We start from the raw sequence: 27394 nt of genomic DNA on the forward strand, positions 1-27394 counted from the left end.
ATGTGAAATGCAACCTGAAACTGTCTGTATTTAGAGGAAACAAGACTTCCTTAAAACTCTCAACAGATTCCCTCTGCCTATATATGTCCAGTTGTTCTTCTCTATCTCTCTTACACACACACACACAGCCGAAGCTGCATCCTCTCCAGCCTTGCGGCAACTTCCTGCATCTCCTGACTAATTTTACCCAGCATCCTGACCCATTTCCCAAGGAGCACAAGGAAACAGGCACAGAGTAGCCGATGCAATGACGTCCATACGCAAAACAGCCTGATGCATTCTGACGGCCAGCCCAAACATTACCCTGTGAAGATTTCAGCGTGGCCCCAAGCTATCACGCACCAGCACTGGCTAAACAAGAACAAAGACTGGTCTAGAACTGGTTTAAAAGGGCTAACTAAACCATAATATACTTTTATCCGCATGTACAATGTACTTTTATCCTCCTCATTCTAAATTAATTTGATATTTGAAATCCATGAAATGGAATTGTAAATGCAGTCAAAACAACCAGTATATAAATACTGCAAACAGACAGCACCAATCCAAATATATCTGGTTTTTCAACAAACTTTTTTTATGCCTTAAAATATGTCACAGTATTTGAGGTTTCATATTTTTATATACTTTCCTGCTGCCCTGGCAAGTTAGTGAGTCAAACTGAAACAAGCCAGACAATATTACAGTGTGGTCGACACATGGGTAACCACAGAAAACCCTGCACGCTACATAATATTCACTAAAACACTAACCGGGTGTAGCAGCCCAAACACTTGTTCTCCGCCTCTGAGATGACAGAAGGTTAATTCGAGAAGTAAAAAGTACAGTAAAATTATTACAGGGATAGAGAGTAAGCTGAGGTTGAGTCATGCCGAATGGAACAATATTAACCAAACAACCAAAGGCTATTGTATTTCTAATTGAAATTAAAGAAACATTTTTGGCATTTCAACATTCTTGCAATCATAGAAAAAAAGAAAGTGCTTTAAAGAAAATGGAAGGCTATAAAATTCCTTTAAAAAAATAAAAACTTTAACCTGAAACCACATTGCATGAAAGGCACACTCAGCAAATTTCTGCTCACCTTTAACTTGGTTTTATTCAGATTTGAAAAAATGCCCCACTTCTATTCTCAATCTCAGCTCTGTTTTACGTTAAACACATTATTAGAGACTCTGTTACGACAAGACCAATAGTGTGATGTCAACATGGCAGCACCCATAAAGGGGTGACCTACTCCATGTAGAATAAAACTGCTTTTTCTAGAAGACTGATATTGTCTTGAGTCTTCATACCACGTGTATCATCATACCAATGACATTTCTTAATAGTTCGGTTCATTTCTTTGTGTAAAACTTTAAAAAGTTAATTACTGAGTGCACCTTTAAGAAACCCTCCACACAGACATCACATTGTATTAAGGGTTAGTTCACCCAAAAATGAGAATTCTGTCATAATTTACTCACCCTCTTGTCGTTCCGAGCCCGTAAGACTTTCACTCATCTTTGGAAAACAAATGAAGATCTTTTTGTTGAAATCTGAGAGCTTTCTGTCCCTCCATTGACAGCTACGCAACTACCACTTTGACGCTTCAAAAAGTTCATAAAGAGGTCGTAAAACTAATCCATATGAATTGAGCGGTTTAGTCCAAATTTTCTGAAGAGACTTGATCGCTTTATATGATGAATAGATCTAGTTTAGGCTTTTATCTTATTTTTGGGTGAACTATCCCTTTAAGTTTCAAAAATAGTTTATAATGCATCCGCCCTCTCAGATATGACAAGATAACCCAAACCTACAGGACAATAAATCAACTGATTTAAACAAGTCTTGGCCACTGATATAAGTTACCTTATATTTATCTACATTTCCCTCTGCATACTCACTGGTTTATTAAAATAATTTGTTGACTCTGCATATCTGCTGGAGATCACTTGTCCCTAGGCTTGACACTTCTGTGACATGTTGCTCTCTGAGCAGTGAATACAGGACAAAACCAGACTAGACTGACAGTTCCAACAACTTAACCAAGATAAGTTAGGCGTTGCCAAAAAAATAAGCTATATCACATTCGCTTGTATATGGCAAATTAAAGTGGCTAAACTTTAGCTTTATTTGTTTAGTGATCACTCGCTCTCTGTTCCTATAATGTGATCAGCAAATAAATATTCGAACATGCATAGCTGCCAACTCTCACGCATTGGCCGTGAGACACCCGCATTTGATTGGTTTCACACGCTCACACGCCACACTCCCGATTTCTCACGCTGAAGTGTCAACCCGGGCGGTCAAATGCCTGGAAGATGAGTTTATCTATATATCTACCTGTTGAGCCACTCGTGATCGACTAGTTATACCGCAAATTCGTTAAAAATCTCCCGTTATCTAGAGCGAGCGTGCATGCGAGACAGAGATTGTGCTCCAAACCGCGTAGAGCGAGCGAGAGACCTTGCGCGCGCGAGACCGCCCCCCCGTCAACAAATCTCACTCGTCTCTACACCCCCCCCCCCGTCAACAAATCTCAATCGTCTCTAACCCCCCCCCCGTCAACAAATCTCAATCGTCTCTCCCCCCCCCGTCAACAAATCTCACGCCGAGCAAAACTCAAAAGTTGGCAGGTATGGAACATGTCACACTACTGATTTCAAATCAAAGACTACATTATACACTAACACATTTAAAACAGAAAAGTTCTAAGTTTCCAATTCTATATTATTATTACAATTATTATTAATTCAAATATTCTAAACTTATAAAAGAGAGAGCCAGATGCAGCAACATTTGCTTCCCACAAACACAGAGGCAAATGGGTTACTTAATCCATCCATACAAATCAAAGCATTACATATCCACCCTGAAAGCATGTCAGTTCAGTTCAGATATGAAAAATGAATTCGTTAAAGCAATCCCCCGTTTTGAGCATTGCAGATCAGCCCATCTGGCCTGATCCACGCTGCCATGATCCCTTCGCATGGACAGATTCTTAAACTTACGCACACCAATACAATCTTTGCCTCATGTTATAAAAATTACGTGACAGGTTGAGTTTGCGCCTATTCTTACCTTCTCAGCTGTCGTAGAAAAAATATTTCCAAGCCCGACTTTAATTTTGCTTTCTACAGCAGCACTCCCTGATCGCGCGAATGTTCCCTATGCCTCTGCCTCACTCAACTTGTCCGAGACTCGCCGGAAGCCACGCCTTGTTTTGTTTTCTCCGCCCAACAAAGAACGTGATTAGATAAACGGGCAATGAGTGGCATCAAAGATCACCAATCACAAAACATACTAATCTTAGCCCTGCCCACACAGAGCGTAAACAGGTATGAACTTGAGTGTGTGGAGTCAGTGGACGACAGTGTCGACGTGACTGCGCTTACTAGTAGAACCAGTTTAGCGTTGAGGACGTCATACAGTTAGTGAAATCAGTGAACACTAAGTTACATCGATTGGTAAGTTGATATTATCATAGTGATAACACAAGGAAGTTCGAATAGTTATTTGGCTTTTCCCCCAACTGTGATACAACCTATGTTGAGGTTGATTTTCCTGTACTAAAATTGCCACAAGATGGCACCATTATGCTGGAATTAACAATTTCATTATTTTCCTCTATAGATAGATAGATACTGCAAGCATATATCATATAGGTCTGGTTTAATATGAAACACATTGCAACTCAGGGGGTTTCTGCTCCATATCTCTATCATCCAAGCAAGGGCTCATCCATAAACAACTCTCAGAAATGTTCCTACCTTTTCTCACTGAAGGTTTTCTCTCTAGTGCTTTGTCAGGTGATTTCTTTGGTGGATCAAATGCTGCTTTCATCTGTGATACTTTCACAGACTGTGTTGGATCTAAGGTCAGATCAACCCGGGCATCAGCTGGCTTGGTCCACTCCTTCATCTTCTTCTGCAACTCAATAGTTTCCTTTATCATATCTGAAACATGTCTTTTCTGGGCACCCTGCGGTGGTTCCATGATGGTGGTCAGGTCGCTTTCTATTGCATGCTTGAGGTCAAGCTGGCTTAAATGTTTCTCCTCTAACACATGAAAATGTGCATGTGTCGACAGCTTGTTCTGCTCTTCATCTTGTTTCTCGTTAGCTTGCATACTTTTTAGGTTGCACATGGAGGAGGAATGTTGCACATCTTGTGCAACAGATGTGTTTGCTGCACTGTCTGCTAATGCAGATCCTGCAATGCAACCATCCTGGACCTGGTCGGAAATATCTGTCTGGCTTACAATGGAATAGGTTGATGCATTTGTTAAAATATTCAAAAAACAATGCTCTTGTTGAGAAGAACCAGACAGAGTGACTTCTGTTTTCTCGTCCATGCCCAGCCTGTCATCTATGGGATTTGAAGCTGTCTCAGGACCAGCAATGAGCTCAGAGATGAAAGTATTTGCAGATGTTTCCTTACGCACATCCGTTTTTGAGCTGATGGTATTCTGATTAGACTTGCTGACCTTGTCTCTTTCGGGTGTTGTCATGTCGCCCGAGTTAGCGTTAGCATCTCTCTCTAATCTCAGCTGTTTAGTAGCATCTTCTACATCAATCACTGCATTTAAAGAAGATGTATTTTCTGGATCCATCCTATGTTTAGTATCCTTCACCGTCTCTGGAAAGGTTTGTATCACTGTATGTCGACTCATTTCTGCCAGAAACCACTCTAGACTTATCTCTGTGTGTACTTTGGCCTTTGCTGAAAGAGGGGAATCCTCTTTTTCATCTTTTTGCATAACTTGAACATCAGATTTAGAAGGGGGGTATGAATCCGTAATGGCTTCAGAGAATGTAATACATTTCTCATCTTCATAGCTTTGTAGCCAGGGTTTGTTTTCACCCAGCATACTTACACTGGCAATATTAGATGTCACAAAACAACCCTCTTCCGTTTCTGTTCCACGCAGAGAAAGATCTTTTATCTCGGTTTTCTTTGCATGGGAACGATAGAGACCCTTTGAAGCAGATTCCAGATTTTCTCTTTCTTCAGTCTCTCTTATGCCATCTTTATTTTTATGACCTCCAGCGGGTGATCTCTCAAGTGAAGGTTCCTTTGTCCTAGGGCTCTCCAAGTCTGACACATTAAATTGCCTTTCTTTCTGAAGCTCATCCTGTGTGAATTCGCCTGCAGGTATTTGTCGATGGCTCTCAGCGCGACCCTGAGGTGACTTGGATGCCACTTCTAAGGGGCCGAGGTCCTCTGGGCTCTGCACTCGTTCTAGGCTCACAGCTTTGTTTTGTAAATCCGCACCTGCCAGCGATGAACTAGTAAATCTGGTCTTCATGACATCATCTGTTGGCTGACACCAAGTAACGTTTTCTCTGGCTCCGCAGACATACTTCATTGACCGCCCCTGGGTTTCGACGTTCTTCGGAGAAGATTGTTCAGTTTTTGGGGTTTCTGTTACAACCTTATCTGGATTCGCTGGCGACTTCTCCCATATTCCTTCTTTGACTTGCTGAATTGCATCAGTAATGTCCTTTGAGGTCTCCATTTGTGAGTTCATCACGAGGTTTGATGTGCTGGGCTTGTTAAACGGCCTCTTGTTATGCGATTCAGTCACGCTGGCCTTCAACTCTACATTTTCGGTAATGACCAAAGCTTTGTCTTGAACCATAAAGTGAACGTTGGTGTTGGCGTCCCCACCACATGGTTTTGAAATGTCCTTCCATTCCAGAATCTCCCAAGTAGGCCCTGCATTTGTCACCACAGCATCAAAATCTAGTTTTCTGTCCCCTTCCTGGCACTTTAGCTTGTCATCATCTCCACAAACAGATTCCATTTCGTCCTTTACGGAAGCACACTTCTTACTCCTGTTTTCTCCTTCGTGAGCACTTTCAACTTTGTCTTTACCAGGAAAGTCACACCCAAGGTTTTCCTGATGTTCTAGATAGTCTTCCAGCATACTCTCCGAGTCTTTTCTCTCGTGATCAGGTTCACCAGCCTTCCATGTGCCTTGCAGGCAGCTGTCAGACTGTGTGATTCCATTCAGCTGCTGTGGAGCCAGCGGTTCAGCCCTGCCTTCCTCACTACTCTTTCTTCCTCCCACTTTCTCGCCATCCCCTCCCTCCACAACCCCCGCATCCGTGGGAGCACACACCTTATCATGAGAATCCAAACTGTGCTCTGGTGTAGGTGATGGTGACTCCCTGCCTGGGCCTCCATCCAACCTTCCAGCGGCTGCTTTCTCCTCATCTGTCCCGACATCGTGAGTCTCAATGGTTGGATTTCCTTCCCTTGTTGCCCCCCCAGGGTCTGGGTTTGGTCCCTTTTCCTCTGGTCCTGCAGAGCTGTTGTCCTGCACTGGCTCCCCCTCCTTGCCCTGGTTTTGTCCCATTCTGTGGAAAAGAGAGAGAGAGAGAGAGATGTTATTGGCAGTGTATTGTGGCGGACCACAAGATGTTGATGATGGCATGACTCTGGCATGCAGGTTATGCCAGTGTTTATCTGAAATTCTCCCACACTTTCACTCCCCTGTACAAAGTTTTACACTCACTAATAATCTCTTTCACCTTTCTGTCTCTACTTTCATTTCGGATGACAATCACAGGCAAACATGACTTGTTCTCTTTGTGTTAACTGATATATATATATACATTTTTTTTTTGCTCTGTCTTCCTTGTCATCTTATTTCATGGCAATGAAAGACTTTTCAGGAATTAACTGCTGATTAGTTCAAAGTGGTGGATGAAGTACACAAATCTTGAACTTGAATTAAAATACAGATTCCCTGCGGAAATAGGGCCAGTAAAAGTAAAAGCACACCTTTAAAATTTTCACTTGAGTAAAAATACAAACTTTTTACTTTTGAATACTTAGGTAAGTTCATTTTTTTTTAACTATACTTGATATACTATGGAAGCCCATTTATGTTATGCGAGAAAACAATATTAAATCCCTGAATCATAATTTCAAACATATGTAACGTAGGCCAGTAAGAGCTGTGCGTGTAAACCTCACTCCTCCGGCCTCATGAGGCGCGCTGGTGGTGACTGATGCTAGAGGCTGCAGTCTTTAGTGTACTTGTTAGCGCACCCGCCTCCCATGCTGGAGAAGCCGGTTCGAGTTCCACTAGGAGTGCTTCGAGTAAGACCAGTTACACATACAAATTCATAAGTTTTAGATATAAAATCTAAAAATGACATAATTGAAATAATAATACATAAAAAAATTTTTTTCAGAATTATGATTTACCAAAGCACTGAGTTTAAGATTAGAGCTTAGATTAGAGCTTAGTATGGCATTGTTATGAATTATGAGGTGTCAGCACACTCAAGCTTTCAGGATTTATTTTTTTATGATATTTCAGGATCTTTTTTTTTCATGATGTGAACTTGTTTTTTATTGCTTTGAGAGAAAAGGGTCATATTTTCTTTGCTCATTTTGAACGAGACCACACCAATTCGGTTGCTCGTTAACGAGACTTGCTCCAACCAGATCACTGATCAGTGAGTTGTTAATTGCTGCAATCGGATCAGTTGAATTCACAACAGAATCGTTCAGTGCAATTTGTGGATCGCATCAAAAAGAAGCGGCTCAAAAAAGAATGATTCATTCACAAATTGGATATCATGTCTCTCTTGATTTTTTTTTTTTCACTTAAAAAAAAAAGTTTCCAAACATTAAAATGTATATATTTTTTTAACAATGAAACACTTTGGCATAGTAACTGAGTAAAATGATCATTACTATTCACCATTGTGCAAAACTAACCAAATGAAACAGCTGAGTGTATTTTACTGGAACCTTGACTTTGGTGGGAACAGTGTTTCTTTCCTCAGTATCTTGTGACTACAGCATATCTGAGCAGCCATTGACTGTTCATGCTTGTCTTGTTACATGAACCGTACTGTCAGCAGGAACAACAATTAGAGTCACAAGACTTTTCAGGAGCTCTCCTGTAAAACACTGTCAATCACAGTCCTCCTAAGTACTGTACATTTTCACACCTACATTACATCAATTAATCAAACAATCAATCAACCAACCTATCCGTCCATTCTGAAAGTATTTTTGGATAAATATGATGCTATGTCCAATATAAACAATTATAGCAGTACACTGTAGAGTTAAAAGGGATCTGAAAGTTTTCAGAAAAATAGGCATTTGGCTTCTTGCTGCTGACAGCAATGTTGAGGAAGATGAGTGCGTCAGGCAATTCAATCCCGAGACACACATTGGTTCATAAGCCTGCGCTCTGTCACACATCATTTAAAGGGCTTACAGGCTCATGAAAGCCACTGATGAAATCTTACTTTGGGTCACACTTCCTATCTATTTCCTGTCTGCACATCTCCCAAACAAAATCTCTGATTCCTCTTCTCATCTGTCAATGCCTCCTCTCTCCCTGGCCCAAAAGCAGAGTGAACATAATAGATCATTTTTTTTTGTTGTTGTTCAGCAAGGACACAATAAATTGATCAAAAGTGACAGTAAAGACATGAATATTTGAATATTCATTAAATTAATATATTCACATTCATATATTTTCTGTTCATCAATGAATCCCGAAAAAAATGCATCACTCTATGCAGCACAACTGTTTAAAAAAAATAACTGTTTTAAAATACTTTAAAATAAAATCAGTTATTTTAAATTGTAATAGTATTTCACAGCTATTGCTGTTTTTACTGTATTTTGGTGAACATAAGAGACTTCTTTCAAAAACATTTAAAAAAAATCTTACAAACCCTAAACTTTTGAACAGTAGTGTATGTTTTAGGGCTGAAGTTCAGTGAAGGTTTTATTTTAAAAAAATGGTCTTGCATTTCATATCAGACAGTTAATTATATCAAATAATATGACTAACTTATGCATCCTGTATTTTAATATTCATGAAGACACACACAGCACACAAATGCAAATTTTTTGAGAATTATCTACTTAAATTGTAAGTGCAGCTAGAATTTTTTCTAAATTTGTAAATGTAGAAAACGTACAAAATAAAGGAGTCACTACAGTGACAATGTGTTTCGTGCTCATCTGCTTCACTCTCTAGTTCTTGAGAGCCCTCCTCAACAAACACATTTACAGGAACTCACACGCAGAACTGGAGGCGTCCTTGTCATATAGTTCAGCAAAGTTGAAACGTGGCTCACACAGTTATGTTTTCAATTCTGTACTGGGACAGACTAGAATAGACAATTGATTTGCTCACAAAGCCATTGCATTGTCTCATTGCTCAATATTAAAAGCTCTTTATAACTTCCTCTAAGTTTTATCTTTGTAAGACCTTTGGTTTATAAATCAGAGAGTTATTGTTTAATGGGATGGTAGCATTAATCATTTATCAAACGTTTACAGTCCATTTTCCTCATTTACTTCTCTGTAAAGCGCTTGCGGACGCCGACAGGATTCCCTGTACAAGGCCATCTCATCTTAAACCTCCACAACTGCTCCATTGTGCTGCATCCGTCACCCTGACACTTAAGGCAAGTCACTTGATTTCCTTGTGGCTCGCTGCCTCTCCCATGCATGCAGAATCGAAAAGGACTGAACAACAACTATATGAAACATCTCTTCACTGTCTCAGAAAGTTTTATTGTCTCAATCCACAAGTGTTTAAATCAAAATCCAAGCAATTTGTCCAGCTCAATGGACGGTACACCACGGAATCAACTTCTGTGGTAACAATTTGTCTCAAGTAAAGAAGTGGATACTCACCGATACTCCCGTGACTGCAGCGTAACTCCAGGACAAGACCACTCTTTGTTGGATGGATGGATGTTCTGGCTGAGTTCTGCTGGCAAATGGGCTTTTATTACTCTCATGATGTCACAGATACATTTGCCTAATGCAGTAAGTCAGTCCTGTCCCAGTGGAGAAGCACAACAACTTTCAGATTCATTAAGATATTCAAAGAACAGTTCACCTAAAAATTATATTTTTGTCATCATTTACTTACCCAGTATGATCTCCTTTCAACTGTGCAACACAAAAGGAGATGTTTAGCAGAATGTTCACACTGCTATTTTCCATACCATGAAAATGGATGGAGACCAGGGAGGCGAAAAATGAGGAAAAGCACCATGAAATATGACTTGAAAATCGGAAATGAGTCATTCCTACACTGTAAGAAATAATTTTTCGAAATGTAAATAAAACGGATGTGACTTTATACTTTACTTTTCATTTATTACTTATAGCCCACTTTAAAGTCCCACTCCGATCATATTTTGAGCTATTTTAAAACATTCCCAGTGGTCTTTAAATTATGATTATGCCATTTTTAGCCAAAATCACAAAACCTGTGCCGTTTGCTGGGACTTCGCTTCAGCAGAGCGGCAGTAGCTCATTAGCAATTCGCCTCTGCGTTGTGGGCGGAGCCGTTGGCACGGAGACGACCCTCCCCCTGCCTGTTGCTGAGAGCTCTGTTTCTCCCGCTAGCTTACATCCCCAATACCGGTGGGGCAACAGTATTATATACACGTTAATTATTATTATCCGAAGTTAATCAAAGTTATCACCGATCACCGATCATTATTTCACTCCAAGACGTCGCGTGTGGAGACGCCCAGTGGAGTTACTACGTCACAACTCCAGTCGATTTTAGCCTGCATTTTAGCGTCTGCTACTGATTCACAGCCATTTGAATGTAGAAATACTCAGAAATACAACTTTGAGCTTATTTTTCTCAAGATATGTCCTCTAACATCAGAAAAATGCCACAAGAACATGTTTACACCCCTAGAAAAACATTATTTTCATCGGAGTGGGTCTTTAAGTTCTTTGATACCACAGAAATAAATCTAGCTTTTAATAATTAAACATTATTAAAGACAAGTGAACAGTCAGTAATAAAATAATAACAAATACACAAATTACAAGCATAGATGAATACAACATAAAGTTACAAAAAGGTCTAACAGTAGTAATCAGGTAAATAAATGTAAGATATAAGTGTTCACTGTATAAATAAAATATAGAATAATCTTTGTTACAGATGTCTTGTTGTTTGATTAACATTAATGACATAAACAGCAGCAGATGTGTAGGCTGCTGTCACTTTAAGACCGTAATAAAATTATATACATCCAATTTCTTTCTCAATTGTTTACGTTCACTTAAGACATAACCGACTGTCTTTATGTGAATACTTGCCGAGATGGGTATTTATTTTAACATAATTTTGTATACGTGTATGTGTCTGTTTAAGCGCAAGGAGACCCAAAAGAGGAATCAATTCTGTATTAGTGCGCTATCTGATACATGCCTCTGTGTTTGCGCGTGCTTCGGACACGTAAGGCTGTACTCTCAGAGAACAGTGCACGAATTTAGTTCTCTTTTTCTGCGCTTGAATGGTTTAAATTGTCAAGAAAAAACACGTGCAAATTATAAACTTTCACTCTGTGATGGTTAAACTTAGCAATTAATCTGCAAATCACATGCGTGCCGAACCGTGAGGCCTGGACCTGGTCCATACCGATCATCATGCGATCCGTTACACCCCTTGTTTGAAATGACACGAGGGTGAGTAAATTATGACAAAATTTTCAATTTTAGGTAAACTGTGCCTTTAAAGAAAAGTATGACTTATTATTATTATTATTAACAGATCTGCCACCGTCCTAAGGCCTTCGTTTTATTTTTTCTCATAGCAAAGGCTTTTATTCAGCATAAAAACATGACATCACCATACTCCTCTTTTATCCCACAGCAGGTTAACCGAGCTGTTATCTGTACGGTTTATATCCCCTTACAGTAAATGTGTCAACTTCATAGGCATTCTCAGTTTTTAAGAATCGCTCCCTCTGTATTTAATTTAGTTCTTTGTATTTACAGATTCAATTGTTCAGGGAGCTTTTTTAAGCTACACTCCTTTGATCAAATCCTACACACATTCCACCAAGGGTGCAATAATACCAAGTAATAGTGTGACATGTCTTGCGGCTCTGTGCTTTTCTCAAAATAGCAGTAAGCGTAAAGACAAGTACACTGGACCTCTAGTGTAAACTGAGACATGGTAACAGAGATACAGGACGTGAGGAGAGCATGGTATCAGTGTGGTACCACTTTATCAGTATTACAGCCGTGTACCAGTCTCCGTGGCCAAAGTTTAGAAGTTTCCTGATATAATTCACAGAAGGGGAGTAGAAACTGTGATCGCATAAAGAGATACTGACTAAAGTTTCTCGAAAAGAAACTGCAAATACAAAGGGAACAAAGCCTTATAAATCTTCCTGTTATGTGACTGGTCACCATGGCAATGATCATAACAGGATGCTCTCGTTTTCTCTTAGATAATAAAGGAGAAATTACTTCAGCACACAGTTCACCAGACATTGAGACTGAAGTGGAAGAACTTGGTGACTCCTTCTGCAAGACCATCAGGAGGACATATTTATTTCACAGACCCCAAAAAATATTTGGGCATTTCAGCCACACTTAAAAATGTATGATGTCACTACATTATATAACAAAATATCAAACCAAAGGGCAATTACAATAAGTAAATAAGTTAATTTTTTTTAATTATTATTTTTTTTACTAGAAAAAAGATCTAGACATAACCAAATGTATCATGGTTTTCACAAAAATATAGAGCACCAAATCATCATATTGTAATGATTCTGAAGGATTATGTGAACTGAACACTGAAGACTGGACTGGAGTAATGATGCTGAAAATGTTGCTATGCCAACACAACGTAAATTTTAAAATATATTAAAATAGAAAACATTTGTTAATTCATTTTTAATTTCCAATAATATTTTTTACAATATTACCTTTTTTTTTTAAATAAACCAAAACAACTTATTTTAATTTACAATATTACTATTTTTTTTTACTGTATTTTGGGACAAATAAATGCAGCCTTGGTGTGCACAAGCACACATTTGAATCAAAATAGGTTTTGTTACTGTTTTAAAAGATAAAACAAGACATACATTATTGTTGGATACTTTCTGTGTCCTCAGACATTTTTTTAATTGTGACAAAAGTGTCCAAATACTTGTTAGGGACACTTACTTACCTTATCAATAACTACAGCATCAATACAGAATAAAATCTGGACCAATCAGACACAAATTATTCATTATATTTGATGAATAATCCAGCAAACTCACTCTCCCAACAAAGGTCTATGAAACTTCCCCCAAAACTTACATCCCAAATGAAGCTAACACACTGGCAGAACCCGGTGTCCTGTTACAGGACACACTAAGACTGATAAGACTTTTTACGACCCCAAAAGGAATTTGCAGAGACTTGTGACTCTCACTTAATTCTTGCTGAGAAGGAGAAATAAACCCTTTAAATCCTATATATTCTATATATAACCACTTGAGAAATGTATAAACCTCAAACATGTATCTAATTTTCCCATCTCATGATTTTCCTTTTATGTGGTTTTGCCTATGTATTCATTCTCTCTTGTGTTGCATGTTTAGTCTCTATAAACGCCAATCTTCGTCCCCCATTTGTTAATTTACGTTACATTTTGCTAACTTTGTGACACATTCGTATTATAAGAATCTTGAAGATTCTTTTGTTAAACACCCAATGAAATGACATGTTCAAAGGCCTGCTTGCACAAAAGGTCGTAAAAGAAATTCCCTCCAAAGGGAACAACTTCTTATTGGCTCAGAACCCTCCAGAGGGTGTGACATCTTCACGCTTTAAAAATCACTGATCACAAGATTAGTCTCTTAGTCTGTTAGTTCCTTTCTGAAATCCTGATATGAAGATGAAGCTGAACTAGAAGTTTCCCAAGGACCCCCAAGCTTGCGCCAGGCTGTGGGCGGACTTGTCTTTCCATTCACCAAAGATCCTCTGACTCCCACTGGTTCTCTCTCATCAAGACAACACCAGCAAAGATCAACTGGAGCCTCAACAAATTGCATCAGGACAGTTTAATTCAAATGGACGAGACATGCAAGTATCAAACTTAGTCTCATTTTTTGATATACCCCTTTTTAAGAAGGGCGTGTTAGAACTAAACTGATGGTTTGCTCAGGCCGTTGATCTGCTGAATTTCAAACAATGCTATAACTTCTTGCTTTCCTGTATTCTGCTTCAGCTCTTTCCCTTGGTAAACTGTATGCATGTATGTATGTGTATGTTAGAATAGTTTAAATGTTTAGTCTAGTTAATAAAGTCTTGTTCATGTCACACGTATGTCCATGTCTCAAGCTCATATACTGGAGTCCCTAATCCTAGATTTTGACGACAGGCTTTGAATAGTACTGTACAGTACGAAAGACATTTCCCATGCCCCGGAAAAGTACATTTCTTAGAATTAGAGTGTTCACGGCACAAACAGGTTAATTGATTGTAATATTAATTTGACTACATTAAGTTAATTCTATTAACTGATCCAAATATTCATAATCAATTATAACACATTATTATTGATTATTAATATTTCTTAGAGCTAATTCACTACATTTATCTCCATCCTTTGATCATAAATGACAACGATCATGCATTTTCTGCTTCCTCACTGATTTGTCCACTAGCATAACTTTATTTCTTTACAAAAGACCATTTATAAAGTACCAGCTGCATTTCACCCCTATATTAACAAGAAAATGAAATGCACAGACCGATCATGTGCACTTATTCTGAGAAGACTTGAAGGTCATTAACCACCCTCTTACAACCTCAAAGCCTGCAATAAAACCTCTGACGTCATGCGCGCAAGGAGGTCTAGCCTGTAGTTGCATAAGCTGCTCTAACGGCACAACCATGCCAGAATATACTGAGCACAGATGGCACACTATGATGTCATAATACTATAGTAGAGTGGGTTAACCAATCAAAAAAAGAGTCTAAAATGGCCTAGATTAAAGTATTTTGCCAGTAAATGTAGCAAACATGACAAGAAAAACAAAAAAGATTGCATGAAAAAGTTTATTCCCATAATAAACACATACAGTACATCAACAAAATGTACAAAGTGCAATATGCATTGAAACTACAGCAAATCTGCAGTACAAAGGAAAAAAAATTACTGCATACTTAATAATGAGAACAATGGTGACCTGGTGAGGAGAAGCGAGCGCTCCTATTATGTGAGCATCGCAATTAATCAGCATTGCTAATTCACAAAATGACGCTCAATATCCAACTAGAGGAAAGTCTATGGATGATTTGGGAACAGAACCAATGTAACATTCTTTTTTTTAAAAAGCCACTGTCTCTCCCATGCAAATAGCTTGAATCTATGATGGTTCCATAAGCAACAGCATCAACAAATGTGTCATTTAATATCGATTCTCAACACAAAACTTTGGTTATCACTTCATTCTTTAAAAGCATAAAATCCTTCCTTGCTCCTTTGGAAAGGAAAACCTCCCCAAACTTGACAACTCTCATGAGTTTGTAGTGTCTTCATCTTTAATCAAAATGAAATAATGCCAAATGTCAATGATCGGTTTCTATTTTGTCTTATACAACAATAAAATGTAGGAGTGTACAGTAGGAAAATGTCTGCCAGCTTTAAAATGTGCCCATGCAACCCATTGGCCTCTGCCTTAGCTGGCAACATTATCAAATGGGAGTCAACACAGAACAATGCCTCTAGTAGTGCTTCTGGGTAAGGCACTTGATGTTGATGACACAAGACAATGCAGGCAACCAATAACATTTAATCTGTAATCTCTGACTCACATTTGACCTCAATATGGCATCAGACACAAAATGGCAAAGACTTCGGCGGGAAGAGGATTGTTCAGGGCATATTCAAGAAGGATGCATGTAACGGTTCATGACAGAAAACAGCTTTCTGGCTTATTTTTCCTCTTAGATTTTATATTCAGGCCCCAGAAGGAATATTAAATAGTGTTGATACTTGTCCAATCAACCAAAAATCATTCAGGCAACCATCTATTCTACAGGATAGAGGAACTGATTCAAGTTGACTTTCAGATGGAAGTACCACAATTCTGCTATATGACCAACATACATATTTACATACAGTGTACTGCTGTGTACATGTGAGGAAGCGGAGACGAGTGTATATACTATGAGCCTGCTCATGTTTTTAACATTAAAACACACAGCACACACATTCTCTGAAAGGTTTTTGTGTTCATAAATAGTTCACAGTAATGGTGTAGCCGCTGTTCAAGGCACCGCTCACTCGCAAACTTCACATTTCTGTTGCTCAAACTCCATGTGGTAGCATAGATCCATGTACAAAATCAGTTTAAAAAATATTGGAAAAGTATGCTGCATTATAATAAACCTCAAGTACTTTAACTCGAGCTGTAATCAGACACCAGGGTATGAACAAACAGTTGGATTGATGCATTGGTGGGTTTGTTATCAAAGCTTGTGTGATCACATCAGCTGGTATGGCAAGTGTCCTCAGACACAGAGGTGATTATCACTGTCAAAAACATGTCTGGTACTTTTTTTTTTCACCCCAAATATCAAATAAAATCTATAAAATCCAAAACAAGGAATTATATTTTGCTTAAACGCTTAAAATGAATCCTATTTTTTAAATTACCATTACTGTAATGCTTAAAATATATATATATTTTGTTACTTTATTGCAAAACAATATATTCTTGATGTATTAGATTGTAAAGTATTTATAAATCATTGTAATATTTGTTGTATGGCTTTTATTTTATGCCAATTCAAGTAGTAGTAGTATAAGCAGTCTTTTTATTACACTGCATTAGTATGAATTTAAAGGGAATTTCCATTGAGAGCAATGAGAATAAAAAAAGACAATGTTTATGGTCATAAAAAAGGGGTTCAGTTCCTAAATGCAAAATGTGAATTTAATATAGTTTAAAATAAATTTTTTCTCTTCTGATTTTTTGGGGCGAAATGTGACCTGGATATGCTTTTGTGAGATTCACCCAGACAGACACACACTCACAGTTTAACAGTTATTGAAACCATTCCACACCTTTCCCTTGTAATTGTTGTCTGATCTTGTTTCAGCGCGACCATCTTCAGTCCAATCTACCTTACTTTGATTTCATTATGGAAAATTGACAGCGAGTACAAACAGGAAAAAGAGTTAGAACAGTAAAGCCATAACATGGTGGGAATCATCTGCAAAGTTCCGCTTGGCATAAAAAAGCCACTGCCTCAGGAACAAGTCCTTAAAAATAACAGTCACTCTTTACATGGGTAAATGATTCATTTGTATCACATTTGGAAACATGGAGCAGCTCTTCTGCTAGAGAAACTACTATGGAGGAGTTTGCAATGATATAAAATCTCTACAAGAACAAGTATGTGCTATTAGAGACTGTAACAGTAATAGTGACCCAAACATTTCCCCAAAACCCTACCGCTATTTTGACAGCAACATGGACAGTCACATTCGTAAGATCAGAAACTGCATCTATGAGCGTTTCAGTGGATTGAAAACAGCAGCTTGAAGTTGCCTCTGATTTTCTTATCGTCTTTCAACACCATCATCAAGTATTAAAAAGATGGAAGAATCCCAAACAAATCTCCTTTTGGTGGTCCTCCATCAGCTTTCCCAATGAGCCTCCACACACACTGTCATCCTGTTTAGTTATCTGCCTGGCTTACGAACAGTACTGTACTGGTATGAGGTACTACTTTGAAACCTGTGAGTGAATCATCAGTGCTTTGTGAATGAAAAAAGAGTCCATCAGCATACAAAAAAACTTTCCTAATCACGGCAAAGAGTCCATTTCCTTTCACCATCCAGCCAGGAAGCATGAGCACAGCAGGGTGTATGATTTTTTTTAAAACCCTTTTCAAATGTGTGACCATGTCCGAAGGAATCTGTGACTCATACCGGGTGACGATTAAGTGATTTATGGAGCGATAAATGGGTGGGCTGATGGAAACATTACACAATAGTCTATTTTGACGCTTTCAAGTAATGGCCTCTGGGATGGCGAGTGCTTATTTTGCTTCAGAACAGCAGAGAGGAAGAGCAGTGAAAACCTCATGAGCTGTTCGTCACTCAGTGCAATACACATCTATTGAGCCTGTCCAGAAGGTTTTGGATTCATTGAATATTATTTTTATATTCATAAAAGAAAGCAATTCTTTTGTAGAAGACACTGTTTACCCAACTTGTTAGATCTGTTCACCTCAAGAACTTCTGTGAATGGCCAATTTTCCCCAAGTGGCTGAAATGTTTAAAAAATATATAAATATAAATATCTCAGTAACATTGCTGCAGAACTCCAGGTGAAGCTGAAACCAAAGGTACTGTTGCTCTAAAACTGTTGCCCGCTGTCAGCTCTTGGACTCTTTAGGCCCAGCTTCGCCTTGGTTGAAGACCTCCATGTTGGTGGAGGACGAGGAAGAGGGCCACGGTCTGGCCCATTCTGGGCTGAGTGAGTGCTCAGGTTCTGGGGACAATGACAGCATGAGAAGGGTCCCTGCATCAGAGGAGCATGCTGAGCACAAGTCCTCAGATGAGAAGGTGAGGCTGCCTAGTTTGGCGAGAGAGTTGGAACGCTTTAGTCGAGAAGGTACAGTAAGTCCTGCAAGTCGCATTCGGGCTTCAATTTCTTGGGTACGTTGACGCACAAGGCCTGGTTTGCCACGTACGCTGCGGAGGCTGTCGCTGCTGGAGCTGCGGGTGAGCGTGGAACCATGCGGGGAGGAGACCGGTGTCTGGCCACCTGACCCAAGGACCGCCAACAAGACTTCATTCGTCAGTGGCACTTCTGCTTCGGTAGCGAACTCTGCCCGTGTTCCAAAAGGCAATTCACTGGAATTGTTTGTTGCATCCTCGATTTTGCTTGAACCTGCTCCCCGTTGCTCGTTTGCACGTGCACGCTCCTGGAAGAGACCGGAGAGTTTTTCCAATCGCTCTTTTCGGCGACGAACAAGGCCAGAGCGTTGCAGCTGCATCAGGGTCTCTTGTTGTTGTGGAGAACAAGCGGGCTCCGCCTTCTCCAAGCCCTTCATCTCTCTCTCGTTCCTGTGTAGAGCAGAGGAACCTTGTGCATCAGTCTTTTTCTGTCTGAAATCTCCTTCCCCTTTGGCCTCAAGAATCGGAGTCCGGTTCTCAGTTTCTTTGTCAAGAGATTTGCTTTCTGGCTTATCTTTATGCCCCGAGGGCATTGCATTGGCATCAAGGCACAGATCTGAGGCAAGCTTGCCACACTTGGCTGTCATGGGCAAGTTGGCACAGGGTGGCGTCTGAATAGAGATATTGGGTATAGAGATAACACTGTTGAGGGGTAAAGGGGCAAGGCCTTGTCTGTTAGTCTCCAACAGAGCACTCTGGGTGGGCTTGGAGGCGAACAACAAACCAGGAGCAAGCCTCGGCTTAGCATGCTGCTTCAGATGGGCACTTTCCTGAACAAGAAAAGACAAGAAACAACGATGTAATGCAAATAATATGTGATGCAAATGGTGCTAGGTGCGATCATGCGAGAAACTTACAGTGAGCTTTTGTTGCGTTCTGAGGTGGTTATTGTTGTTGGAGTTCTCATTGCACAGATGGTTCAGGCTTGCAAGTTCAATCCCCTTTTTATTTGACAACTCCTCACTATCCTTCCTTCCTCCCTCATTTCCATCTCCTTTCTTCGTTCCCTCTGCTAACGCCTCCATTTCTGCTTGCTCTTTCTGAGCCTCCTCTTCATCCTCCTCCTCCACCGTGCTGAACTCCAAACGTAGACGTAGTTCCTCCAAAGGCTCCGCCCCTCGAGAACTGGTTCGAGCGGTCGTACCCTCTTCTGGGACACCGAAATGGGGTAACTGAGGGCCGTCGCACCCTTCGATGGTTTCATCGTCAAGAAGCGCATCTTGCTCCACATCGGCAACCTCGATGAAGACACAATCTACATCCACCAGAGGCTGTGCATGGACAGGCGTGGAAGGGTTGCTGTCGAGGGCCGAGTCAGACAGGCGGCGGAAGTAGTAGTGGTAGTTTTGTGGGTGGCCGGGGTCAAGATCTAGGCTAATTGGAGAGGAGTGGGCGGTAGGCTCACAGCATACGGTGACCCTGGGGTTAGTGGGGTCAGGGGTGACGTGATCCACAGTCTCTGCATTCACACAGCAAGGGGAAGCAGCTTGCTCACAGTCAGGGTGATCGCAATCGGAATCAGGATGCCACAGGCGGTTATGACGCTGCTTACTGAAAGGAAAAAAGACAAAGCTTTAAAACCCATGTCGTTTCAAACCTGTGTGACTTACTTTATTCTCCAAAACTAAAAAAGAAGATAGTTTCAGGAAAGAATGTTTCCTTGATTAATCGATTTGATTTGTCGTATTTTTAATCAAAATTTTTTGGGGATAAATTTTTTATCTAAATATTTTATTTATTTATTTACAATTACTTATAATTATACTTATATTATAAATAAAGAAAGAAAAGATTGTGTCTTGTCTATACAATGAAAGTCAATGTGTTCCAAAAGCAACACTGGGCCCTAACTTTTATTGTAAAAAATAAATAAAAAAGACATCTTTCAAAATATCTGGTACACAGAAGAAAGAAATGTGCACAAATAAATATTTTTTGGGTAAACCATTAACAAGTAATACACATACCAGATTACAATAAAAAAGGACATTTCTCTTGTACCTGGCATCCAGTATGCCCTCATACTCCGCCAGCTGTCTCATGAAGCTGGCATTGGGACGGGTGATACTGCGCTTCTGTTTGACAAAGTTATATGCTTTCTCCAGAGTCCAGCCGTTCTCTTTCATTGCATATGCTATTACAGTAGAGGCGGAGCGGCTTACGCCCATCTTACAGTGAACCAAGCATTTGGATTGATTCTTTCTGTAGAGTACAGAACAAAACAGCACGGAGGGTGTGAAAAATCATAAGGAAAGAGAAAAGTATGTTGCTTTTTTTTTTTTTTTTTAGATAAGTGCCTTACTTTGCTTTGACAATAAAGTTGTAGGTTTCGTTCCAGTGAGCCAGTAAGTCTGTGGCCTCGTCGTCGTACACTCGGATGTTGTGGTAGGAGAATGTTCCTGGGAAAAAGTTATCTATTTCCCTTGTAACATTTAAGATGTAGCCCACCCTAAAGCAATGAATTGAAATGAGGAGATGCCATTATTACATCTGGACAACAATAGAAATCCACACTGCATGCAAGTTTATTCTTGTTCCTTACATAAGGTACTAAAAATACACCCTGCTTCTTGCAGTAAAAGAAACAGCTTTGATGGCTTTACTCTGAACTTTAGCTGAAACGGGAGAAAATGTTGCCCTTTAAGAGGTGATATGATACATACTCACCTTAAGCTTTCACATTTACCGAACATTAACCCATTTAGAGAAGAAGTCTCTTGAAAAAAACAACAATATGGGAGGAAAACAAACTGTGGATGCCAGTAAAAGGTAAAACTCACCCAGTTTCCTGAAGTTCCTCTAGATTAGAAGCATTCCATTCAGAGCCCTGAAAAATGAACGATGCAAATAACTGGCTTTTTAGGGAAATTGGCATCTAGTGCCCCATATATGACAAATATCATCTGCTTTTCTACAGAACTAACAAGCTTTACATTAATAAATTAAAACTAACTTCCTTGTCAAACTTCTTATCAAACAAGTGCTTCAAAATCTCAGCTTTTATTTGCATTTTATTTTGTACGTATTTAACCAATCGGTTATTTGATGTAAATTTTCATCAGTTTTTTATATTTTGGATAATTCATTAATTACTTTATTTTTAAGGATTATTTTTTAATTGTGGGGTAGGGTCATTTGGGGTAGATGCGATTTGCTCATCATTATATGATAAAACCAATAAAAAAGAGGGGGAAACGGTGGGGGGTCTGATAAAAGCAGCACTAACCAGATAAAGGTGGTCAAAGATGAGAGTGGCTTTGTCCATCTGCCCAAGAATAAGCAGCATCTCATTGTCTATGAACTCTTTGTACTCTTTCAGGTTGCGGTTCATCTGTTGTTCCAGCTCATTACGAATCTAAGGAAAAACACACATCATTATTGACTTGCAGACTCAACAATTGTTGAGTTTACAACTGTTGTTAAGATCAGTCTCCTGAAATCTGATCACAAGAGTTCAGCCGAGACACATCGCTGGATCCTGGTAGCAACGCGTCTCAAATGTTTCTCCTGTGACCACTTATGATTTTGAGCCTGTCGTGAAATATATCACTCAGTATGTCAAAGTGTAACTGCGTTTTTATGCACTCTGCATTTCCCGCTGACCTCTTTGGACGTGACATTTTCAAAGTCCTGGTACATCATGATACTCCTGAGTCTGGATTTGATTAAACATTCTGTCCTCTCCCTCTCTGTTGGCCTGAGAAACAGAAACAGAACACAATGTAGATCAAGGGTTCAAGAAAGAGCATCATTTCAAGGTGAAGGTTGTTGTTTAATTTGTTTGACTTTTTTATTAATATTATTACTGTTTGGGAAAATATATAAAACAAAATATATAAAAAGCATATACAAGAAAACATACAAAAAATCTACCCACACAATATATTTTTAATTTTACATAGAAATTAAGAATTTTAAGAAATGTATTATTTTTTTGATGTTCACATGTTTGTTTGACCATCATGATTAGCTCAACACAGCAATCAATTGCTCTACCTCTAGCTCACTAGCTCAACCAATTGCATTACACCCTTCTCTTTTAAAACTTTACTCAAAGTGCATCTCCTCAGTTCCTACCAGAGTTTCCGCTAGAAAAAAATGGTGCCGGTCAAAGTGACATTTTCGTTTCGTTTAACGGACATTTTGATGATATGCCGGTCAAATATCGCCTCTTAATAAGTCAAGTTGAGGAAAACTGGAGGCAGGCTATAGCCTACTTAAAAAATGACATAATCAGGCCGTATAGAATGCAACATGTTATTATTAGCCTAACTTTCAAATAGACGGAAAAAACATGAACGTCCGATTGGCGTCAATCAACACCAATTGTTTTTTACTATGGTTTCACACACATTCACTTTTTGAAACATTGAGGCACGGATGTACCTAATACAAATAAATAAAACAGCTCCACTTAACTAGCAGATCATTCATTTAGTTTGCTATTAAATAAGAGATCTAGCACTAAAATCAGTTGTTTTTGAAATCAAGCTGAGCGCTCGTGTCCGCTGCTATCAGATGCATGGACGACGCGCTGCGCGAGTTGCGCAATCTTCACTCGGACGCACGTTTCAATCTATCGCCGTTGCGGAGACTCTACACAGGCGAAGCACTGATACTTGGGCACAGAGATATCACGCAACACCTGAAATAAACCTTGCCACAAAGAACCGGCGAAAGTAATGATTATGCATGAAACATTTGAATTGTTGATTAATTGATAAAGTTGACGATGCAGACTCGCCATCTTCGCAGTAGTGAATGCGTAGAGAGAGAAATGCACACTTCATATGAAGTGTGCACGCGCCGGCGCCTCCGTATTCTGATTATATTGTCCACTATATTTGCTTCTTATTTATTAATCCAGGCAAATTTGTTGATGAAACATTGATTAAAATGAAGATACAATTTATACAAAACGAAATAAACTTTAAAGAAAGGCTTTCTACAAAACAAAACTAAATATTGGTCAAAATCTGACCCATTCCAAATGGTTTCCGATATATTGGTCATCTTATGATCCTATCTTACTCTTCTCATGCGGTTCCCTTTTCATATAATCAACATAGATTAAATAAAAAAATAATAACTTCATATTATTTATAAATATGAAACGTATGTTTAAGTTTTTTAACTTATAATAAGCGTCACACCACTCCGCTTTGCTCACATGCTCTGGTGTGTAGTCTAATGCATGTGTGCGTGCATGTGGTGGAGGGGTGCGATTTTCGAATAATAGCTAATCAACCCAGCGAACTTCGAATATTATTTTTGCTTGAAAATTTAGTTTTGTATAAATGGTATCTTAATTTTAAATCAATGTTTCATCAACAAATTTGCCTGGATTAATAAATAAGAAGCAAATAAGGTTTAAGGCTAGCCTGCCTGGGCCTGGCCATATTTGAAACGTCTCACTCAATCGTTCGTTGTTTAGGTCTATATTGCAGCCGTTCTAGGCGTGCGCTTTATTTGAAATGCAGCATGCGATGTTGTTTAATAACTTTCAAATGGTAGAGCCTGTTCCTTTATAACATAGCCAAATGTCGGTGTATTTTTGCTTTATACATTTTAGGCTTATTCTCAAATTCATATTGTGTTAGGGGGGTGGGATTATTACGCAATTTTAATCGGACAATTTGACCGGAGAGATTTAATTTTGTCGGACATTTCATTTTTTTCCCGGCCAATGTCCGGTAATTACCGGACAACGGAAACCCTGGTTCCTACAGATACATTAAATTGTGACAACACTGAACAAATATGTCTGGTTTTGCTCATGGCCTCAGTTGGTCACAAAAGGACAATGAAAAAAAAAAAAAAATCAAAATGTAGAATTAAATATGCCTGTGGTTTTCACAAGTGCCAAGGATTCTGCACTCACTTGTCAACAAAAACTGCAGGAGAGTCTGGTCGCAGTGTTTCCAGGTCCTGCATGGCATTCCACTCGTTGATGCAGCTCTGTTCAGAGGCGATACAGCTCTCGTAGTACCCCGTCCACGTGAGCGCCATGCCACCGGGGAAATAGTTGTACCTTCGTGACACCTCACATGCCTTGTGCAAAATCTGCAATGCAGACCTGAAGGAAGAGCAGGTTAAAGGTGAGCAAGATGGAGAGACCTGTGGAAATGTGGAAATGATCACGATGCGAGTTTCTCTTTTTGGGGTCCATATACTATGGCTTCACAATAAAAGAAAGTATAATCTTAAAAAGGATCAAAGACTGTCTCAAATGGAGTTAAAAATGACACTGGTGAAACAAAACCCTAATCTCAGTTGATTAAGGGCATTTTCCCACCAGGCTCATTTGTTTCGGGACCTCGTGAGTTAGATTCAATTTGCTTGGGGATATATGAACAGCAATTGCGCTCAGATCTGCACCAAAATAATTGCAACATTGTATTCCCAGCTTCAGAACGAGCAAAGGATCTACAGGTCTAAATGCTATAAAATTGCATTGGAATCAGCACTCATAACTTCTGTTCACTAAAAAGTACCATGGTATTACTGTGTTTTTTGGACAGTATGTTGGAGATCCATGCAGTGCGTGGAGGATATGGCAATCGTTCAGTAATCATTGGTATAGTTTACTTTATTGGTATATCAAGGTGTCATGTTAAACATGGCTTAGCTGATGATCTGATATTCACTACCATGGTACTACCACATGTTTGAATGAGTCACCAGATGGCAGTGTGGCACTCTATTATATTTAAAGATGTCAAACTCCCAAAGCACCTGTGGACATCTGAAAAACAGTTCACTCATGTCATCATCAACCCCCTGAGGAGCTTTTTTTTTCTACCCAAGTAACAAACAAGTGCATAAATTGACCCAGCCAACTAGACAGTGGCTCTTGGTGAAAAAAACTATTTAACTTCACCTGATCAAGAGAGTTGATTGTAAGATAAATAATAACATGAAAGATTGGAAATAACAGTTCTGAATGATTTTTTTTAATTGTTTGAGTGTTTTAGGGTGAATTAAGCACTTAAATGACCTCTTACACAGTTTTAACAAGAAAAACCGGTAAAAGGAGAGCCATTGTTGAACATGACCACAAAATCCTTCTAATAGGTCAGCATGTGCTACAGACTGAAATTTCTAAAATGTGAATTTAAATTGCTCTAATACATTAATTATTGACTTTATTTTCTCACCACATGGCCTGGACTGACACCGGCTTGAAGATGTGCGTGCGCCCGGCGGTAGTCATACTGAAGCCTCTGGAGACAAGAGAAGAGAGGTTAACTAAGGCCATCACACGTCATAAAAGAACTACAACATTTCTAAATAACAATGTAAATAATGAATGCTTGTTAATATTGTCATAGTCTTCATTTTCAGTGGACAAATCAAATCAAAATTGTTTTGAATTAATGCCATCTAGATCTGTGCATTAAATGCTGAAGTGGCAGCATTTCCTCTCCATTCCCAGAGGGGGCAGTACTCACCCATCACCATCTAAATGAATCTTGGTGTCACTCCACAGAGGCAGCACCATCCCAATAGAGCAGTTCTTACTGTGAATGAAAGAAAAACACCCTTATTTTATGTCCTGTAATGTCCCTGCAGGAGGAAACAAAACTCCTAAACGGTTCTGTTTGATTGAAGTCACCTGTCTTTGTTGCTAAAGTCCATCCCCAGCAAGATGTTCTCCTCAGTGTCTTGACGGCCATTTGTGTAGACTACCACCATGTACCGCACGCGGTCTGACCACGCACTCTCTAACCGCACCGCCTGCATATTACAGTTGACATAAGTTTTGTTTAGTGCAAAAACAGAGCCCATTGTCTTACAAAAATAGATCACCTGAAAATGAAAACTCAGTCTTTATTCACTCACCCTCACGTCTTTCCAAACCCGTATGTTTTTATTTCTCTCTGAGTAACACACAACAGGAGCCTTGTGAAGAATCTTCACGCAGCATTTTCCCCCATACGCCTGTCAAGCTTATAAAGAGCTATAAAACTATATTTAAAGGACAACTCCGGCGCAAAATGAACCTCAGGTGTAATAACACATTGGTACAGACTAAATCGTTCCCTGAGATTTGTTTTCATGATAATCGAATATAAAGAGTTTTATCTCTAAAAACAGTTTAGCTTATAACGCTAGTATATTGGGCATCGAGTAAGCAAAAAGAGATCGCTAGTTAATACCATTACAAGGCTCAAATTAGCCCCACACTAACACGGCAGCATAATGAGGGTCCTTAAATGCAAACCGAAGCATTGAGAACTTTGTAAGTGTATAGACAGTTTAATAAGAAGATACTTTACACAGACAGTACAGTTAGCGCATACAGACAGGAGCCATCTTGGAAAACAGTCTCGATCAATCGAACCACTAAGGTGAGCGAACAGTACGTGTAGATATTGAAGATAAGATAAATTATATTTATTTTTTTATTTTCTCTGTTGCGTTCAGTGCTTCTCTTATGCGCTCAGTGCTTTCTTCCGGAAACAACGGACCATATGAGATTCCAAGTCACAGTTCAGCTCACGTATCACCGTGTTCGTGGTTTGACTGATCGAGACTGTTTTCCAAGATGGCTGCTGTCTGTATGCGCTAACTGTACTGTCTGTGTAAAGTATCTTCTTATTAAACTGTCTATTCACTTACAAAGTTCTCAATGCTTCAATTTGCATGTAAGGACACTCATTATGCTGCCGTGTTAGTGTGGGGCTAATTTGAGCCTTGTTAATGGTATTAACTAGCGATCTCTTTTTGCTTACCGGTACTCGATGCCCAATATACAAGCGTTATAAGCTAAACTGTTTTTAGAGATAAAACTCTTTACATTCGATTATCATGAAAACAAATCTCAGGGAACGATTTAGTCTGTACCAATGTGTTATTACACCCGAGGTTCATTTTGCACCGGAGTTCTCCTTTAAGT

At 39.3% G+C, this 27394-nt stretch overlaps 2 protein-coding genes across 5 annotated transcripts in view; both read right to left on the reverse strand.

Moving 5' to 3' along the window:
* The window catches only part of LOC130097112 (coronin-1C-A), a 64734-nt gene extending 54944 nt beyond the window's left edge, over positions 1 to 9790 (reverse strand). The window contains exons 1-2 of one of the 3 annotated variants that reach the window (XM_056263812.1): positions 9669 to 9790; positions 3753 to 6343 (exon numbers count right to left, since the gene is read on the reverse strand). In XM_056263812.1, the coding sequence (XP_056119787.1) occupies positions 3753 to 6343; positions 9669 to 9775 (2698 nt within the window). In that variant the 5' untranslated portion in view covers positions 9776 to 9790. Of the gene's footprint in view, positions 1 to 1466; positions 1504 to 3063; positions 3211 to 3752; positions 6344 to 9668 lie in introns of those variants that run through there. The other 2 variants (XM_056263813.1, XM_056263815.1) reach the window with 2 other exon arrangements.
* A 7695-nt stretch (positions 9791 to 17485) lies between these two features.
* Positions 17486 to 27394, reverse strand: part of ssh1a (slingshot protein phosphatase 1a) — a 41221-nt gene continuing 31312 nt past the window's right edge. For both annotated transcript variants that reach the window (XM_056263818.1, XM_056263819.1), the window contains 11 exons: positions 26111 to 26232; positions 25947 to 26015; positions 25653 to 25718; positions 24377 to 24571; positions 22099 to 22192; positions 21722 to 21850; positions 21276 to 21322; positions 20798 to 20944; positions 20497 to 20697; positions 19353 to 20046; positions 17486 to 19265 (listed from right to left, as the gene is read on the reverse strand). In XM_056263818.1, coding sequence (XP_056119793.1) covers positions 18192 to 19265; positions 19353 to 20046; positions 20497 to 20697; positions 20798 to 20944; positions 21276 to 21322; positions 21722 to 21850; positions 22099 to 22192; positions 24377 to 24571; positions 25653 to 25718; positions 25947 to 26015; positions 26111 to 26232 — 2838 coding nt within the window. In that variant the 3' untranslated portion in view covers positions 17486 to 18191. The remainder of the gene's footprint in view (positions 19266 to 19352; positions 20047 to 20496; positions 20698 to 20797; positions 20945 to 21275; positions 21323 to 21721; positions 21851 to 22098; positions 22193 to 24376; positions 24572 to 25652; positions 25719 to 25946; positions 26016 to 26110; positions 26233 to 27394) is intronic.

Source organism: Rhinichthys klamathensis, unplaced genomic scaffold (genome assembly GCF_029890125.1).
Source record: "Rhinichthys klamathensis goyatoka isolate OS25496 unplaced genomic scaffold, OSU_Roscu_1.1 h1tg000210l_1, whole genome shotgun sequence".
Taxonomy (NCBI): domain Eukaryota; kingdom Metazoa; phylum Chordata; class Actinopteri; order Cypriniformes; family Leuciscidae; genus Rhinichthys; species Rhinichthys klamathensis.